The sequence below is a fragment of the Physeter macrocephalus genome, chromosome 16, assembly GCF_002837175.3.
Source record: "Physeter macrocephalus isolate SW-GA chromosome 16, ASM283717v5, whole genome shotgun sequence".
Lineage (NCBI taxonomy): Eukaryota > Metazoa > Chordata > Mammalia > Artiodactyla > Physeteridae > Physeter > Physeter macrocephalus.
In genome coordinates, this window is record NC_041229.1 from 57,177,852 (window position 1) to 57,195,848 (window position 17,997).

The 17,997-nt window shown below is 53.1% G+C and overlaps 1 protein-coding gene across 1 annotated transcript in view; it reads right to left on the reverse strand.

The window, feature by feature from the left end:
- Positions 1-17,997, reverse strand: part of UVRAG (UV radiation resistance associated) — a 379,149-nt gene that overhangs the window by 344,363 nt on the left and 16,789 nt on the right. The window contains 2 exon segments of the mRNA XM_055091530.1: positions 6,228-6,402; positions 6,989-7,193. Of these exon segments, the coding sequence (XP_054947505.1) occupies positions 6,228-6,402; positions 6,989-7,193 (380 nt within the window).

Here is a 17,997-nt window from a genome sequence, read left to right on the forward strand (position 1 = left end):
GTCCGGAGCCTGTGCTCCGCAACGGGAGAGGCCGCAGCAGTGAGAGGCCCGCGTACCGGAAAAAAAAAAAGTGAGAAGAAAGCTTAGGAAGCTGCGCAGCGTTTGCCTCAGACCTATCCTCAGTGCCCCCTAGTGGCCATATCTGGGAACAACAAGCAGAATCATGGAACTGACCTCAGGCTGAGACAGCAGCCCCACTCCCACCATCCAAAGGCAGAGGGTCTTCTGGAAAAGTTTCCAGTTCCCTCTCCCAAGGTAACAACGAGGCATGCCTCTGCTCTGCACAGCTGGCTGCTAGACATGCTTGCTATTTGCAGGGGATCGGTTATAGAGCCCCCCACCCCTACTCCACTCCCCTCCCTCCAATGGATAACAAAATGTGAGGATGCTCAAGTCCCTCATATAAAATAGAGTAGTGCAGTTGGCGCTATGCATCTACAGATGCAAAACCCATGGATACAGAGGGCTGAACTTACGTTGCCCTGGGTGGCCCTTCCAAGATTTGGGGCCTGGTTATTGTTCCTGTTCTTAGGCAGAGATGGTGGAGTTCCCTGATGCACAGTAGGTATCCAATCTTCACAAAATTAATGCTGAGAATAATGGCCTATGTTTGTGGGTTGGCCTAGTTTAGCCTGGAGCCAGATGATGAGGGTCATGGCTAGCCTCAGGCTGGGGCTGTTATGGGGCTGAGATGCATCAGAAAACGGGCCCTTCCTCCATCCTAAAGGAAATGTCTGTCCTCTAACCTGGGGTCTGTGGCCTGAGGCCTAAGACCTGCTTGGAGCTACAGAATCTAGCCTCTGTTGGCCTCCAGGGCACCTCTTCTCTGCCCTGCCCTCCTCCAGGAAGACTCTGGAGAAGCCAGCTCCCTGCCCTTCCATGGGAAGCCCCACTGCAGACCTCTCTACCGCCACCTCTCAGTGGTTCAAATCAGCAGCCTCCCCAATTTGCACTTGCTGCTCTGCCCTTCAACTCCTTCCTGGCAAATTTCCAGTCACCCATTGAGTCCCAGCTCAGGCTGGGGCCCCAGATCAATGAGGCACCCCAGGTTGGATTAGGGGCCTCTCTGTCACAGCTCTGACCACCCTGCATATCCTCAGCTGTTTCCAATGTTTGTTTCTGCTCCCATGCAGCCAGCTCACAGCTTCTGGCACAGAGGAATGGTCCCTGAGGTGAATGGTAAAGACAGGCATTAGGTAGTGGAAAGTGGGAAAGTCACTTTAGTCTCAGGTGGGAAGTGTTCCCCCAGGTACTTGGTACTCATTGAACTGAATGGAATTAGAACAGAGAGAGGTGGCATGTTGTGAGATCCAGGTGTGGTATGAAATCACTAGAGTGACAGCAGGCCAGGCCTCCGTCTTTGTGGTATAACTGAGGCCAGGGGCAGGGAACATAGTTGAGTGATACATACGGACCTTTCTAGCTCATCTGTTCTAGGACCTTACAGCAGGACAGTAGCCTTTACCACAGGTGGAAGGCAGCTGTGAAGGGGCTCCAGTGAGCCCTGCCTCCTGGTATTCACTCGGTGTGTAATCCTCAAGAGTGTGAGCTGGACCTAGTGACTTGCATCTAATGAAGAGAATATGGCAAAAGGGATAGGTTGTCACTTCCAAGATTAGGTTATAGAAGACTGTGGCTTCTGTTTGCACTCTCTCTGATTCTTCTTGCTTTACTCTCTCTGATGTAGCCAGCTGCCACGCTGTGAGCTACTCTCCAGAAAGGCCCGTGTGGCAAGGAACTGGGAGTGGCCTCTGGTCAAAGCCAGTGAGGAGGTGAATCCTGCCAACAGCCAAAAGAATGACCTTGGAAGTGGATCCTCCCCCTGTCAAGCCTTGGGATGATCACAGCCTGGCTGATACCTTGATTGCAGCCTTGTGTGAGACCCTGAAGCAGAGGGCCCAGCTAAGCTGTACCTTGATTACTGACCCTCAGAAAGTGGACACTGTTGTTTGCAGCTACTAAGTTCTGTCTTTTTTTTTTTTTTTTGGCTGCGCTGCAGTGGCATGTGGGATCTTAGTTCCCCAACCAGGGATGGAACCCGTGCCCCTTGCATTGGAAGCGCAGAGTCTTAACCACTGGACTGCCAGGGAAGTCCCAACAGCCACTAAGTTTTGGAGTAATTTATTACACAACAATTAATAACTAATACACCACACAGGGCCATGTGGGCCAAAGAAGCAAGGGGGAGAGGGCTCAGCAGGCAGCCTGGTGGGGGCGGTGGTCTCCCCAAGTGTCAGCGGCAAGATGCAGATGCGGCCCCTGCAATAACTCATAGAGGACACTCATTTTCATTTATTCATTTAGGAATATACAAAAGTCTGACATGGTATAATGATCTCATCAAGAGAAAACAGAATACACAAAGGACTAGATTTCCTCCCTGGCCCCCTCTCAGAAAGGCACAAATATATGAGGTTTGGGTTCGGGGAACTTCTGTTCTGGACCAATCTGCTGCTCAGAAGGCCAGGTCCCTCTGTAAACAGGAAATGGGACCCCTCACCCACATCCACTACTGAGGGTGTGGGTTAAGCAAACTGAGGCCACTGAGAAGTATGTGATTTAGGCCAATGCAGGGTCTGTGCTGGGTCCATGTTGTCAGTTCCCTGAGGAAAACCAGCACCCCAACCAGAACGTGGTGGGGCTTGATAATCCAAGAGATGATTAAACTGGACAGCTCCATTCCCCAGCCTGGGATCACCGCCACCTCCATCCTCTCTCTGGAGGCCAGTCCAGGCTCAGATTTCAGAGACTGGGGCCATGGGAGGTGGCAGAAAGGAGAATTGAGCTTGAATATTCCAGACTTTTATCCCTGAGCTCTTCAAAATGGCGACCCCTGTTCCCTCTGAGTCTTCCCCTTGGCAGAAGCAGCTGGTCCTGCAGTCAAGCATGGGGTAGCCGGCCATAGAGATGTTTGTATTAGAGGAAGCTTCTGGCCCCTCATCCCCCAGGGACAAAGGGCAAATAATCTAACTGGCCTGCGTCACTAATGGCTGTCCTTCTTCCCCAGTTAACCAGGACTGAGTTTTCTCTGTAATTTTGGGAAGGGGAGAAGAGGGGTTGGTTGAGAAACCATAAAGGCCCAGATGGGTCAGCCACCACCTAGAACAGGACAAATTGGAAGTGAAAGAGCTTGAAATATTCACTTTTTCCTTCTTAAAAAAGACCTAACATTGTAATGGTTTAACAAAATTATTATAATTTCTTTTAAATAACCCACAGACACCCATGATGCTTCCACATTTGCAGAACAAAAAGCACTAGGGAACTTGGTAGAAAACGATTTGCAGCTGGTTCCTCCCAGAAGCTGTCCCCTGCGGACAGGCTCAGTTCACTTCCAGGACCTCGGTCTCCGGGAGGCCGAACTTGGTCTTGTGCTGGTCGAAGAGCTTCACCAGGGCTTCCACGTACATGGCGTGGTACAGGTCGATGTCCTGCTGGGTTGGGTGCTCCAGCTTGGGGGTAGTGATGGGCTCACCCACTGCAGGGATGGGGCAGAGGCCTCTGGTTAGTCAGTGCCATTCGGCCCACCCTCCCTGGGCATCCACCATAATGCCGATGGTAGCGACCCTGCGCTACTTGCCAGCCGCCTGTCAGGAACTGTGCTGAATGTGCTCCATTTCAGGTTGTCCCTTTTACAGGTGAGAAGACGAAGACTGGGGCCCAGGGGTATGGGAAGGGACCTGCCCAAGGCCACATAGCCACTAAGCAGCAGGTAGGATCAAGTCCAGCTGTACCCACAGTACTCAGCTGGGAACTCCTGTGAGACATGTGGGATCAGGTAATGACTTTGCTTTTGCCCTGCTCTGGGCACATCACTTCACCTCTCTGCACCTTAGTTTCCTCACCTATCACATGGGGATCCTTCCTTATAGGGCTATGCCACAGCAGTGAAAACCGAGAATCCTAACCACTAGGACACCAGGAAACTCCCCAGTTTTCCATTCTTAAGGTGAGGAGCAAACTCCTTCACACTGTCCACTAGACCCCGTCCCTCTCCAGCCACCCTGTGCATGGAAATGTCCCTGCTGCCTCACAGACATCAGACCTGGTATGGGATTTGTGTATAACAAGAGTCAAGGGTGAGTCTGGGTCGTGTGACCTAAAATGCAGGAAGTTGATCTCTCTGGAAAAAGTACAAAGCAAAACATCTGGCCCTGATAAGAACTCAAAGTATCTATGTGAGCTTTGGCCCCTGAAGTCCATGGCTTGCGGCCTCCATGCTCTTATGTGATCTCTAGATTGTGAACCATTAACAGATACACACAGACACACATACTCCTACAATAGATAATTCTTTGGAGTCCTCTAAATTGTCTCATATGAACGCAAAACAACACAGCTGGGGGCGAAGTGCAGCCAGTTTTTTTGCTACACTTCTCACAGTCTTCTGCTCCAGTCATATTGATTTGCATCTGTTCCTCAAAAATCTGTACAGTCTTGCTGCGGGAACCTCATTTAGGCTATTGTTTCTGACAAAAAGTCTCTTCCTCCCCTCTTTTTCAGGATAATTCCTATTCAGCTAATAGTGTAAGAGTCACAGGGACTTCCCTGGTGGCGCAGTGGTTAAGAATCCGCCTGCCAATGCAGGGGACACGGGTTCGAGCCCTGGTCCGGGAAGATCCCACATGCCGCGGAGCAGCTAAGCCCGTGCGCCACTACTCCTGAGCTCGTGTGCCACAACTACTGAAGCCCGCGTGCCTATAGCCCATGCTCCACAACAAGAGAAGCCACCATAATGAGAAGCCCATGCACCACAACGAAGAGCAGCCCCTGCTCGCCGCAACTAGAGAAAGCCCGTGCACAGCAACCAAGACCCAACACAACCAAAAGTAAAAAAATAAATTTATATTAAAAAAAAAAAGAGTCACCTCCTCCCTGGGGTCCATTATGACCCTCCAGAGCACCCTGCACGTCCTCCTCACACTCCCTATTGGTCTTTGCTGTAAAGGGGTCTTCCCTGATAGACCTGGGCTCTGAAAACACAGAATTTCTGAGTCCTGTTTTCTCATCTAGCACAGCTTAGCTTGTGGTAATGGAACTATCCCCTATCCCCCTCCCCCAACGATCATTCCCATCAGCACCCAAACACGTCCACGTCCTCATGGTTCAGAGCATGGACATCAGAGCCAGGGATGGATTTGAATCCTAACTCTGCCACTAAACTAGCTGTGGCACCCGAGTTCAGGGTTTGGAGGAATGGGGGGCTCACCCACGGTGGTGATGGGCTTGGAGTAGGGCACCAGCCCCCAGGTGTCGGAGGAGAAGAGGCCTCGGCCATGGAAGATGCATGGGGCGAAGCCAATGTACTTCTGGAACTTTTTCTGGACCCATCGGCCCCAGGAGCCCTCCTCAAAGATCACCTGCTTGTACACCTCATTCTCCCCGAAGGAGTAGGTGGGAACCAAGTCGGCTCTGGAAGGGAGAGGCCAGGGTCTGTCATAGCCCAATCACTGGCTTCAGTTCCTCCTGGCAGCCCTAGAAGCCCCAGACACCAGCCGAACTCCCCTCCGTCAGGGGTGTACAAGAATCACCCGGGGGACCCCAAACCACATGTCCCCTCACTGCCAGGTGGGGACAGGCCCTCTGCCCGTTAGTGACTGGGGAGCATGTCAGGGCTTTACAATGTGGCCCTGACCAGGTCACTATAGCCTCACTCAGTTTTCTCAAATGGAAAATGGGGATGGCATCCCTGCAGGATTTTGCAGGAGAATCAAACGGGACCGTAGAAGTAAATGAGCTTTGTCCAGTGAAATGTGCTGAACAGGTGGCTATCCAGAACGTACCCCTAGAAGAGGTCAGAGAAATCCAAGCTGCCTAGCTCCTCTCTGCCTGTCCTCAGGGTTACCCCTCCAAGAAGCCTTCCTTGATATTTCGGGCCACAACATCCTCCTTCCTGGCCTTTCGCTCTCCTAGCTGCATGCCACGCTCTGGCCCTGGGGCACAGCGCCGCCTCTGGGCTTGGCTGGCCTCTCAGCCCACCTTCCAGGGCCCAGAAGACCCAGGCTGCATCTTTGCCCACTCGGCCGCCCAGCCTGAGCTTGGGCAACCCTGGCCTGAACCTCTGGGCTCCAACCTCCCCTTCCCCACAGGATAGCTAACTCCCTTCTCTGCCTTCCTGGGGTCTGGGTTCTGCCTTCAGGAGGCAAGGAGCTGCTGCCCTGGGCTGTGCAGAGCTGTTGAGGGGTGTGCGCATGCGTGTGCACACACGTGTTCCGGGAGGCACTCACCCATGGCGCAGGGCCAGTTTCACAAAGCCCTTGCGGTTGCGCAGGGTGACTGCGTTCTTGCCGGGCATGGAGCTCAGGGACTCGGCCGCGCCCCCCACCACGATGATGATGGCATTGCCGCTCCCATTCTTTGAAAGCAAGTAGTCTATGGTGTCCCGGTTCACAGGGCAGATGCCTGGGGAGTGGAGGGGGGACACACAATCAGGGCTGCCCCTGGATGCACTCCCTAACCCCTGCACATGGTCAAATATAGACAGAGCCGTGGACCCAGGTCCCAGACCTAACCCAGCCACTTGGAAGTATGGCTCCACATAAGCCATTCTTTTTTCTGAGCCTCAGCTTACTTATCTGTAAAGTGGGGACAATGACACAAGGTTGTTTAGGGAATGCATTCATTTGGCAAACGTTCCCTGAGGTCCTAACTGTGTCATGCTGGTGCCAGGTGCTAGGGAATCCCCGTAAGTCAGGCTAGTGGGGATCAAGGCGGGTGGATAATGAGAGTCATGGATGACGATTAAGTCGTGCAAAGGGCAGCACAGGGGCTGGGGATGCCCAGAAAAGGGGTCAGAGAAGGCTTCCTAGGGAAGATGTTATCCTAGTTGAACCCTGAAGATTGTATGAACAGCTCTCCCACTCAGCCCTGACCCACTGTGCCTCAGCAGGCCACATCGCCAATACAGGACCAGGCACCAGGGCACGGTGGGTTGGCTTCCTGGCCAATGGAGTGGCTCAGGCAGGGGCACACAGAGGTGGATTCTCACCTCCAGACATCAGGTACTCCCGCAGCACTGGAATCCGGAAGTTGCCAGCCAGCGTGGCCAGGTAGGGCCTTATGCCGGGGAACTTCTTGCTGACTTCTGTGGCCTCCGTGCTGAAGTTGCAGAAGGCACCCAGGCCCATGATGCCATGGGGGTGGTATCCCAAGATGTAGTTCCTGGTGGTCAGCAGGTTGTGTGTCTTCACCAGCTGCAGGGAAGACCTCAGGTCAGAGGAAGCTGGCCAGGAGAGGAGTACTGGGGCACACCCAGAGGTAGGGGAGGCACTAGGTGTGCCCTGGCCCCTGGAAGCCTGGGCCTGAAGGACTGGACTGACTCTCTCCTCCGACCTCAGACTCTCATCACTGGGGGCTCAGTGCTGGGTACTTGGAAGTCACCATTTGGACTTCGAGTCCCTGGGAAGGGGGTGGGAAACTTTCTCCCTCATTCCCCTTATTTCTCCAGCCGAACACACCAGGTCCTCTTAATTGCACTCTGCCAGCCTCCTGCATTCACCCGCTCTGGGTCCATCTTCCTCACCACAGCCAGAGTGATTGCTCTAAAACCCCAGTGCAACTCCTGTCACTCTCAGATAAAGAGGGATGTCCAGCTTCCATTGGCATAAAGTCCAAGTCCCTTTCTTTGGCCAGAGAAGGGACAGTGCAGCTGGCCTGAATGGAAACCTCCTTCCAGGCAGCCAGACTCAGCTCAGGCTCTGATGCAGGAAGCTGAAGGACAAGCCACAGCCCTGGTGCCAGCCACACTGGGGGCAGGGGAGGTCAGCTGTACAGCTGGAGTAGCTCACCTGCGGTGCTATCAACAAAGCTGTCCTGGATGCTCTAAAGGATGATTGGCTTCCTGCCCTGGGACTGGTGGCCTGGACGGTGGGTTGGATGGTGCAAAGTTTCCCTAAACCCTGAGCAGCAAGAGGCACCGACCCAGTATTATAGGAAACATGATGGGGTGGAGGGTGCTGAGAGGGATGGAGAGGACTGGCATCTTGTTCAGAAAAACATCACTTTTTTTTAGGATTAGAAGACTAATGAATAATCAGAGAATTTTAAAAATATGGGAAAGTAGGAAGAAAATCCAAAGCACCTGTCATACCTCCATCCAGATAAACCACTCTGACATGTTGAGCTTTTTTTCTACTCAAACAGACACATGTTCTTTTTTAAAAACCACAAAACTGAGGTCATATGGTTGATATGATTTTTAAATAATTACCTCCCAAGCATACCATAGCTATTTTTCCTTATCAAAATCCCTCAGTAACATGTCTTCTCACGGCTATGCTACATGGAATAGAATTGTAATCAAACCCTGACTGATGGGCCTTTAAAAAGCTTCTAAAATTTCCCTCAGAAATAATGCTTCCATAAATACCTTAGTTTTGTCCTCATGTCTGCTTGAATTCTTGAGACAAACATCAAGAAAGACAGTTCCCAAGTCAAAGGGTATGACCGTTTTGGTCCGGTGGGCTGCCCTGCCTCTGGAGAAGTGGCACTGATGACATTCCCACCTGCAGTGCTTCAAGGTTGCCCCTGCCCTGCGCTGGTGCCAGCTGGAGCAGAGCCCCTGGCCACGGGCAGAATGTCAAGAGCCTGGGTTTTCTATGACTCCAGATTTGGGAACTCCCTGACTGAGGGAAGAACCTCGTGCTCAGTTTGGGGAGGTGGGGTGCCGGTGGTTGGCCTCCCGGAAACTGAAATCTGAATCTTCAGGTGATGGAGGCCAGAAGGGATGGGAGTGAGGGTGGCTGGCACCCCTCCCGGCTCTGTAGCTGCCAGTACGTGTGACTGTGAGAAAGACCCCCTGTGTCGTGCCCTGTTGCTTGGGGCATTTGTACTCTTTCTCCCGTTTTGTCTTTGGCGAGCAGATTAAAGCTGCTCAAAACCCCAAGTAATCCTTATCTGCCCCCCCTCCATAAATGGGGAACAGCAGCAGCTGAATCCATGGCCAGTGAGGTGGGGGAAGCCCAGCTTTACACGAGCTTCGAGAAGTGGTTGTTCTGAGGTTTTGCCGCAGAGAGCAGGTCTGCCCTACCGCATTAGCTCTCGGGAAAGCCAGAAGGAAAAAGCACCCTGTCCTGGTTTCCAGGGGCGAGGGAGGCACTGAGGTGAGAGCGGAGGCAGCCAGTACCACATTGGAAACTTGCTCCTGAGCTGATGGCTGGGCCTGGGAGCCCCCAGCACAGAATGGGGTGGAAGACCCCTGATCTGGGCCATTCCTTTGATTACAAGGTAGAGACTAAGACCTAGAGAAAGGAGTTGCTGCTTCCCCGGAGGTCACAGCAAATCATCCTCCCCCTCTAGACTAGGCCACCCAGCTGTGCTTTTCCCTGGACCTGGGATACAGATGGGCCACCTGGCGGAACCCTAGCTAGCTCTTTAAATCATTTCCTCCCTCCCCCAAGCCTCTATCTGGTGGGACATTGGTTAAATGAGGTGCCGTGGGGCACAGTGCAGGTTAATGGCCCTTGGTGCAGCACCCAGAAAAGTACGGGCCTCTGATACGGCTTTGATCCGTCTTCATGCCACACTCCCCTCGCCATGGGTGGACAGAGTGTCCATTCAGGAGGGAGGAGGGAGGACACTGCTGATGAAGGCTCTGTTGACATACCTGCTCTCGTGTCCCCTGACTGTTTACCCATGGCAAAGTCTCAGCCCGAGGGGTTGCCCAGGTCAGGCCTGCTGGCTGACATGAGCCTGGGACACATTCCTGGCAAGTCGCCCCTCCCACCCTGCCTCCCCGGGCAGGTAGGGTGTTCAGATAGCCTTGTCCCAGCCTGGCACCATACAGAGGAGGAAACTCAGAACCAGAGAGGAACGAAGACTCGCCTAAGCTTACACAGCGGGGCACCACGGCAGGGGAACAAAGGAATGAGAACACAGGTCCTGAAGCAGACACAGCCTTGGTTTCTATACCAGCCCTGCTACTGACTTGATTTGTGACCTTGGGACAGTCCCTCCTCTCTGGGCCTTAGTAGGTCCATCTGTGAAATGAGGCAGATGGACAGATAGGTGACTGTAAGCTCAGAGAGTGTTTCCTAGTCTCTTCTCCAAAGATCCTGCCCATCTCTCAAGGAGAGGTGACCCGGGCACCACCCACTCCTCTTCCAGGTACCTGGTGGTCCTGGTGGCTGCTGTTAACACATGAGCCCCACCTCTGTTGGGAGAAGGGATGCTCTCTGGGCCAGCTGAGCTGCTCTGGTGGCAAAGAGCAAAGAGCTTCACCAATAAAGGAGTGGGGAGGGGTGGGTGGGCACAGTTAGAAATCATTACCCAACCATTGGCAAGAGGCTGGGAAAAGGGGGTGGGACAGGAGGGTCATACACGACTCCACAGAGCATCAGCCCTGACATCAGGTCACTAAGGCCAAACCCTCCATGCACAGAAGAGGAGCCTGAGGCCCCAAGGGCCAGGGGCTTGGCCAAGGTCAACCAGCAGGCAAGAGCAGAGCCCAGGTTGAGGCATAATGCCTCAGGCCCAGCTTGGCTTTGGTCCTGGTAACTAGGGGCCCTCCCAGGGCCAGCTCACATGTGTCATGTGGCTCCAACTCCCAGCTGTCTTCTTGGAACAGAGGTGAGATAAGGGACACGGGGTTTTGTTTTGGTTCTTCAGGAAGCGCAGAGATGAGTGGGGAAGGGTACCTGTCTGTCCCAGCACTGACCAAGCGTCATCAGGTCATCCTGTTCTGGATGGGGGGAGCTACTGGCCTTGAAGAGGTTTCCTGAGGGGCAGTCCACTCTGGGGCCTGGCCCCCAAGGTAAGGGCCCTAGCAGAGAGAAAGAGTGTATAATCCCTCACATCCAACCATAATTTACCACTTTTTATCATATGAGCAGCTCCACTTTACAGATGAGGGTAATGAGGCTCAGTGAGCTTGAGAAAGCATGCCCACGGTCCCATGGGCAGAAAGTGACAGAATCTAGCAAGATCCATTAGAGGGTGAGCCCAGACGAGGGCAGGGACCAGGGCTGACTCTTCTGTGTCCCCATGCCCTGCAGGCGCCCAGCAGTACACGGGGAGCAACAGTGCTGGCCAGTGAATAGAGTGACAGGGCAGGACCTCAACCCAGGTCTCCAACAGCAAAGCAGAGGGAGGAAGACCCACGGAGTGGGGCTCAATCCAGTGCAGAAATCTGGGATTGGATCTTTCGCAGAGAAACAGGCAGTAGGGATCCAGTGGGAAAGAACCTGGGGCCTGGATTCTAGTACTAGCCTTGGCGTGGAGTCGCTGTGCAATTGGGACCAGTCCTTGCCCCTCTTTGGGACTCAGTTTCCTCACCTCTAAAATGAGAGGGTTGGATCCTATGATGCAAAATCCTCCCAGCAACAACAGCCTTGGATTCCTTGCAGCCAGAGAGATGGGATCAAGGAAAGGGAGGAGCAGGAATCCTGACCCCAAAGGTCCTGGGAAAACTGGGCTCAGGCTGGAATGGACAGAGGGAGCTAGTCCTGTGAGTGCAGCGGAGAAATGTAGGGTTACCTGGCCACCTCCCCCAGGCAGCATGCCAGGATGTCTCAGTTGCTGACTCACAGCAGCAAACATACACCACCCTGCGTCATGCACACTTCCGCATGCACACATGCTGCCTCCACTTTCAAACCCCACCGCTTTCTGCTGGGTTACCTCAGCAGCTAGGGTGTGCCAGGGCTGGGGTGCTGAGTGAGCTGGCTAGGCAGGTCTTTCCCCTTCAGGGAAAACCTTCAGGATTCTGCCAGAGTTACCCACAATCCACCAGCGTCACCAACATGCACCAGGGCCCAGATGCCTCTGCCCTGCTAACCTAGCTTGCAGACCACCAGCAGGGGGTCTGACAGAATGTAACTGAAAGCCAGACCAAGCCACTTTTTATCTTGTCAGGACCTTGAGTTTAGCCCCAGAGAAGGCAGGTGCTCAGAAGACCAGTGTGGGGGACCCAGCGCAGCCAGTGGTGCAGGAGGAAGGAAACCCAGAGATCAACTTGGTCTAAACCAGCTTCATATGGGGAGACTGCACCCTGGCTTCACCCAGGGTCAGACTGCACTGCTTTTCCTGCCTCCGTCCTCCAAGCCTGAGGGAAGCCTGAGGATTCGTCCAAGCTTATTTCCTACAGCTCTGCTGCATAGGGACGCAGCATGCTGTGGTAGGAAGAACCCAGACTTTGAGGCAAGACAGCAACTGGAATCTTGGCTCAACCCCCTATTGGCCTCATTCTGCTGTGCTACTCTCTGACCTTCAGTTTCCTCTTCTGTAAAAATGGGATAAAATTAATACCTACTTTACAGGGTACTGTGAGGGTTAAAGGACAGACTCCTTGGGGAAAAGTGCTGGCTCCTAGAAGCCTCCCAATAAATGGAGATCCTCCCTCTCCGCTCCACCTCCTCACCATCTGCCACATCCCAGGCTTCTTCTCAAACTCAGGCGCTCTCATTGTTTTCCCTGGCCCTTCAGTGCTACTTAGCTTCAGGACGGAGTTCCAGCAGCAGTGCCTCCAGAAGCCTTCCCCAAGCACTTCTGCAATTAGTGTCTCACTCTACATTCAGTGCCCACCAAATTTTCTGGGCCCTAATTCCCATGGCCAGGACCCCCAGTGACCTACCCATGACTGACTGAGGGAAGTGATATTTCTGTAAGAGCTTCAGAAGGAAAGAAAGCCCCTCACACCCTTTGCTATCCTTGGTTCAGCCCAGATGAACTTGGACTACCTTAGTAGTACTGCTCCTGATAAATCATTCCCTTTTTTTTTTTTTTTTGTTGGTCCTTGTAAGAGCTTCAGAAGGAAAGAAAGCCCCTCACACCCTTTGCTATCCTTGGTTCAGCCCAGATGAACTTGGACTACCTTAGTAGTACTGCTCCTGATACATTCCCTTTTTTTTTTTTTTTTTTTGGTTGTACCTTGTGGCTTGTGGTATCTTAGTTCCTGACCAGGGATTGAACCCAGGCCACAGCAGTGAAAGTGCTGAGTCCTAACCACTGGACCACCAGGGAATTCCCAATCACTTCCATTTTAAGTTATGACTTTAATATTCACTGAAAGGCAGACAAGCAATGGCCATAATATCTGCTATTATACCTGCTCCTTACATCACCCAGGATCTCAGTATCTGAAACACCTTTTAGATCCAAATGCTAGAACAACTCTTGTTTCCCCAAGGAATAAACAAATTTCTTCCTTTCCCAAAATGAGGCCCAATAACTATCATGTTTCCCTTTTTGCCTTGGCTGCCAGGAAGCTCAGAGGTGACCATGAAGCTCAACCACTGCAACTCTGTTGACACTTATGGGTGAAATACTTGTATATTTTCCCTGAAGTCCTGATTTTCCTTTTTACCTGGTATAGCATTATACGTATCCTAAATTGCCTCAAATCCTGCATAAAGTGGGGTAGAGTATCAACAGATGCTCATAGTGGGAGATGTCACATGGTTCAACCCAGCACATGTGGTCACTGTGCATGGGTGGGTTAAGGCTTGAAGTCAGATTTCCCATCCATTCCCACCCTCCCAAGATAACACCCACAAGTCTTTACCTGGATGGGAAAGTAGTCTCGAAAGTAGCGCCACACAGCCCAGTTTCGGACCCACTGTGACCTCCTGCCACCTTCCAGGGAACAAAATACAGTGTTGGGAAGGAGTAGGAGTGGGAGAGAGTGATGTTCAGGCAGAGCCAGTGTGAACCCCTGAGCTAGGTGACCAGCGCCCTATGCAGCATCCTCCTCCCTCCCCCTGGGCCCCTTTCCAAGTTCATTCCCTCACGTTTTGCAAACCCTGGATTGAGTGTGAGCTCCTGTGAGGACCACTATGTGACCTTAGAGCCACTATTAACCTCCCCTCTCCCCCCACCATCCAGAACCACAGCCTGGCTTAGCCCAACGCTATTCACATAGTAGGTGCTAAGTAAAAAAGGGGCAGCACCCATGACAAGGAACTTCAGCTTGTGCAGGAGGGAGTGTCCCAAGGGTGAGGGGGTGGGGCAGGGCAACTTGTGCTCTTACCTTTCTTGGGAGTGTTCCAGTCAAACACCAGCCAGGTGAAGTAGAGCACAGCAATGAGCCAGCAATCGGTGCAGAACGTGTACATGAGGATGACGCTGCAGGCCACTCCTGGGGGGAGGCAGAAGGCTCCCGGTCAGGCCTGTCCTCCCTGGGTGGGCTTCAGTCCCCTCTGGGCATGGGGTCACCAAGTGACTGAGTGTTTACCATGGCACTAAGCTAGGCACAGCTGGGGCCCTGGGCAGAGGGGGCCCACAGCCACGGCGGGGGGCGGGGCGGGGGGACAGGGGAGGAGACGGCTCACGGGGACACGAGCCTCATCTCCTAGGCTCTGATGGGCTGTCCCGGCATCAAGGGGCATGTGGGCTCCATGTTGTCTGGGCAGCAGTGCCAGAGGTGGTGGATGTCTTGTGAAGCTGTTCTTTCTGCCCCTCCTAGCATGTTCTCCCCACCCGAGTGCCCAGCATAGTGACTGTGGACGAGGGGAGGGACCTGCCAAGTGCCTCTATGTCTCAGGACTTGGGCTGAGTCACTGTCTCAAGTGTGGGGCAGCGTGACTTTTACCCCATTTTAGAGATGAGAACACTGAGGCTCTAGGGGGAGGTAACTTGCCCAAGGTGACCCAGCAGGAATGAGGCAGAGCCAGGATTCAAACTCAAGTCTGACTATTAAGTCCAAAATCTGCACCAGGCTTTAGAGATTCACTAAAAATTAGAAGCCCCAGACTGCCACTGGAGGGACCTGGGAGAGTGTGGGATTCCTGCCCCAGGAGGAGGGCTGGCCCCCTTCCAATATAACCAAGCACCAGGCAGTCCTAGGCCAAAGCCCAGAGCCCATCAGTCCCTCTCTCAAAACCCCCAGCAGGACACTTGAAGACTCCCTGGGGCCAGCTTCCAGTGGTCCCTTTATTCTGGGCCTGCCGGCCATAAGGTTGAATAACCTGGCACAGAAAGCCCTCATCAGAGCTTCTATCCTTCTAATTTTTACCGAGCCTTCAAGGCTAAGCTCAGACCTCACCTCAGGAACTGTTCTCTAGTATCATACTATCCTCCCACACGGACCTCTCACCTCTGAATTCTCCACACTAGGGGGGCCACATATTCTTTGTCCCCTGTCACTTAGCACAGGACCAGGGGCAACAGGTACTCATGCTTGGGAGAAGCACGGCCTCCGTCCAGCATCCCCTCCACTGCCTAGGAAGGGAAGCCAACCCTGGTTGTAGGCACACTCTCTGGTAGGCGCTGCACTAGTCACGGGTGCTCTAGGGCTGCCTGGCTTTGGATTCCATGCTCTCTTCTTCTCACCATGCTCAGCCTCCTCTGGTTTCCCGAGGGAGAGGGAAGCGCCAGACACAGATACTCCATGAGGCTAAGGGCAGGAAAATGGTGGTCCCCTGTCATCCACAACGTGGTCCTGTTCTAAGCCTCTGAGCTAGCCTCTCCCCAAGGTAGCTAAAAGTGGTACAACTATCTTGGGAGAGGCAGTGAACATAGAGTGGCCAGGTGTTCAGTTTTTCAGGACCAGCTTAGGAGTGTGACGTCACAGATAGGGAAGGTGAGTCTCTAGGGAAGCATTTGCAGCCTGTAAAACCCTGTTAAAGGCAAACTGTGAAGTACTTGAGGCAGCTTGGTGAATGGCTATGACTAAGTTAAGACCACTTACAAAGTCACTCACATTGTTGAGCAGTTTGCCTCTGGTCCCCATTCTTAGGCCTAGAAAAGGGGTCACCAGCCCCCTAGACTCCATAGGTATCCAAGCGCCTTCAGCTGCTAGATGGATGCTCCAGGTGGGCCTGGGCAGGGCCATGAGGTTCAGGCTAAGGTCTGAGCAGCCTGGAAACCTAGCTGCCATCAAACGCCTAACTCTGGCTGAGGGGTAGCAGGATCAGAGGGGGCAGAGCCCCAGGCTGCACTGCCCAGATGTCTGGGCTCTCTGGGAAGGTGGGAGTCCCTACCCACTGTCCTCACTCTGGTGCTAAGGCAGCCTGGGAGGAGGAAAGAGAACAGATGGAGAGTCCAGAGACTGCATTCTAGTTCTGGACTTTCTCAGCTGGGGGTGCCCCGCTCCCTCTCACCCCTGTGTGTCCACAGCCCCTATCATCTGTCTCATCGTTATCTGCGTCCCCCATTAGACTCCTTCCAGCAGACGGCCCTTCAGCCCCTGAGCTCCTTGGGAGCTGGAACCAGGTCAGATGAACTTCTCCAGCCCTAGCAACCAACACAGGAAAGGTTTATTGAGCAAAAATGAATTACACCCACCAAACAACCTGCCTTTCTCAGAGTCTAATCCCAGTCCTCTGAACAGTGGGCTCCCTGATCTATCCCTGTAGGCCATGCAGCTGCAGCAGGAACAAAACCCCCTGGGGCCAGGAGATGCAAACAACTTCTGGCTCCACATGTGGAAGGTTCAGGACCCACCTTTACAATCACCCCACCCCACACATCATGGTCAAGCTCATGATTCAAAACTCTGCTCTCCAAGGCCTGTTAGCAGGCAGCCTATGGCTGCTCACTGCAGGGACGCAGCAGTGGAGCCCAGGAAGAGCATGGACACGCTCTTCTATGAAGCCGGGGCCCTGCCACTCACTGGCCACGGCCCATCCCTGAGCCTTGATTTCCAACAGGGAATTGGGAGGACGACATGCGATAGTGTGTGAAGAGGACTTAACACAAAGATAAGCGTCCAACCTGGAGATCCATGGACTTGGATGCGGAAAAAAACAAACATCTTAATTTTTACCCATCTCTTATAGAAATTTAATGTTTCCTTCATTTATGAATGTACCAGACCACAGTAGTCTTAGCAGCAGCCCCTGCAGGCAGTGATGCCAATAGAAACCAAAAGTGTTTCCGTATCACATTTATAGCAGTTGGGGATATCTTGAAAAATCATTTATTCTCATCACTAAAGAATTATAGTGGGGGCTTCCCTGGTGGCGCAGTGGTTGAGAGTCCGCCTGCCAATGCAGGGGACGCGCGTTAGTGCCCCAGTCTGGGAAGATCCCACATGCCGCGGAGTGGCTGGGCTCGTAAGCCATGGTCGCTGAGCCTGCGCGTCCGGAGCCTGTGCTCCGCAGTGGGAGAGGCCACAACAGTGAGAGGCCCATGTACCAAAAAAAAAAAAAAAAAAAAGAATTATAGTGGGATTTCCCTGGTGGCACAGTGGTTAAGAATCCGCCTGCCAATGCAGGGGACACAGGCTCAGTGCCAGGTCCAGGAAGATCCCATGTGCCGCAGAGCAACTAAGCCCGTGTGCCACAACTACTGAGCCTGCGCTCTAGAGCCCGCGCTCTAGAGCCCATGAGCCACAACTACTGAGCCCGTGTGCCGCAACTACTGAAGCCCGCATGCCTAGAGCCCATGCTCCACAACAAAGACAAGCCACCGCCATGAGAAGCCTGCGCACTGCAATGAAGAGTAGCCCCTGCTCGCTGCAACTGGAGAAAGCCTGCGCGCGGCAACAAAGACCCAACGCAGCTAAAAAAAAGAATTATAGTAATGATTATGCCTGCTGCTAGATCTTTTTATTTAACGTAATAACAAAAAAGAATGTGTCACTATATGTGGAATTCGATGTCTTAATGTGTAAGTATTTATATTTTAATACCATTGATTTCCTTTGAAATCCAGTGTACTTTGTAGTACACATTTAAAAACTCTGAATAAGGTTTATAGTCTTTACCAGAATACCAGAGGGATCCGTGGCACAAAAATGGAGGAGAGTCATTTTGTTCGAGAGGGAGGCCCATGGGGCCACAGCAGCCTTTGCAACTCCAGGCGAGCGCCTGCCAGTAGATTTGGGTGGTAGCGGGAGCGAGTGGCCAGGGCTGCTCAGGACAATAATTAGCAGCAGCTCAGCACACCTGCCCATCCAAGCAGGCTTGGCTCCCACCTACACAAGGGCTCGGGAAGATGCTGGGCCGGTCTCTGGGCTGTGGTTAGGCTCGATCGATTATTAACCTACAGCTTGGGGCCAGTCCCTGCCGCATGCTGCACGTGTTGGGGTTCTACCAGCTGCTCAGCTCCCCAACAGCCAAG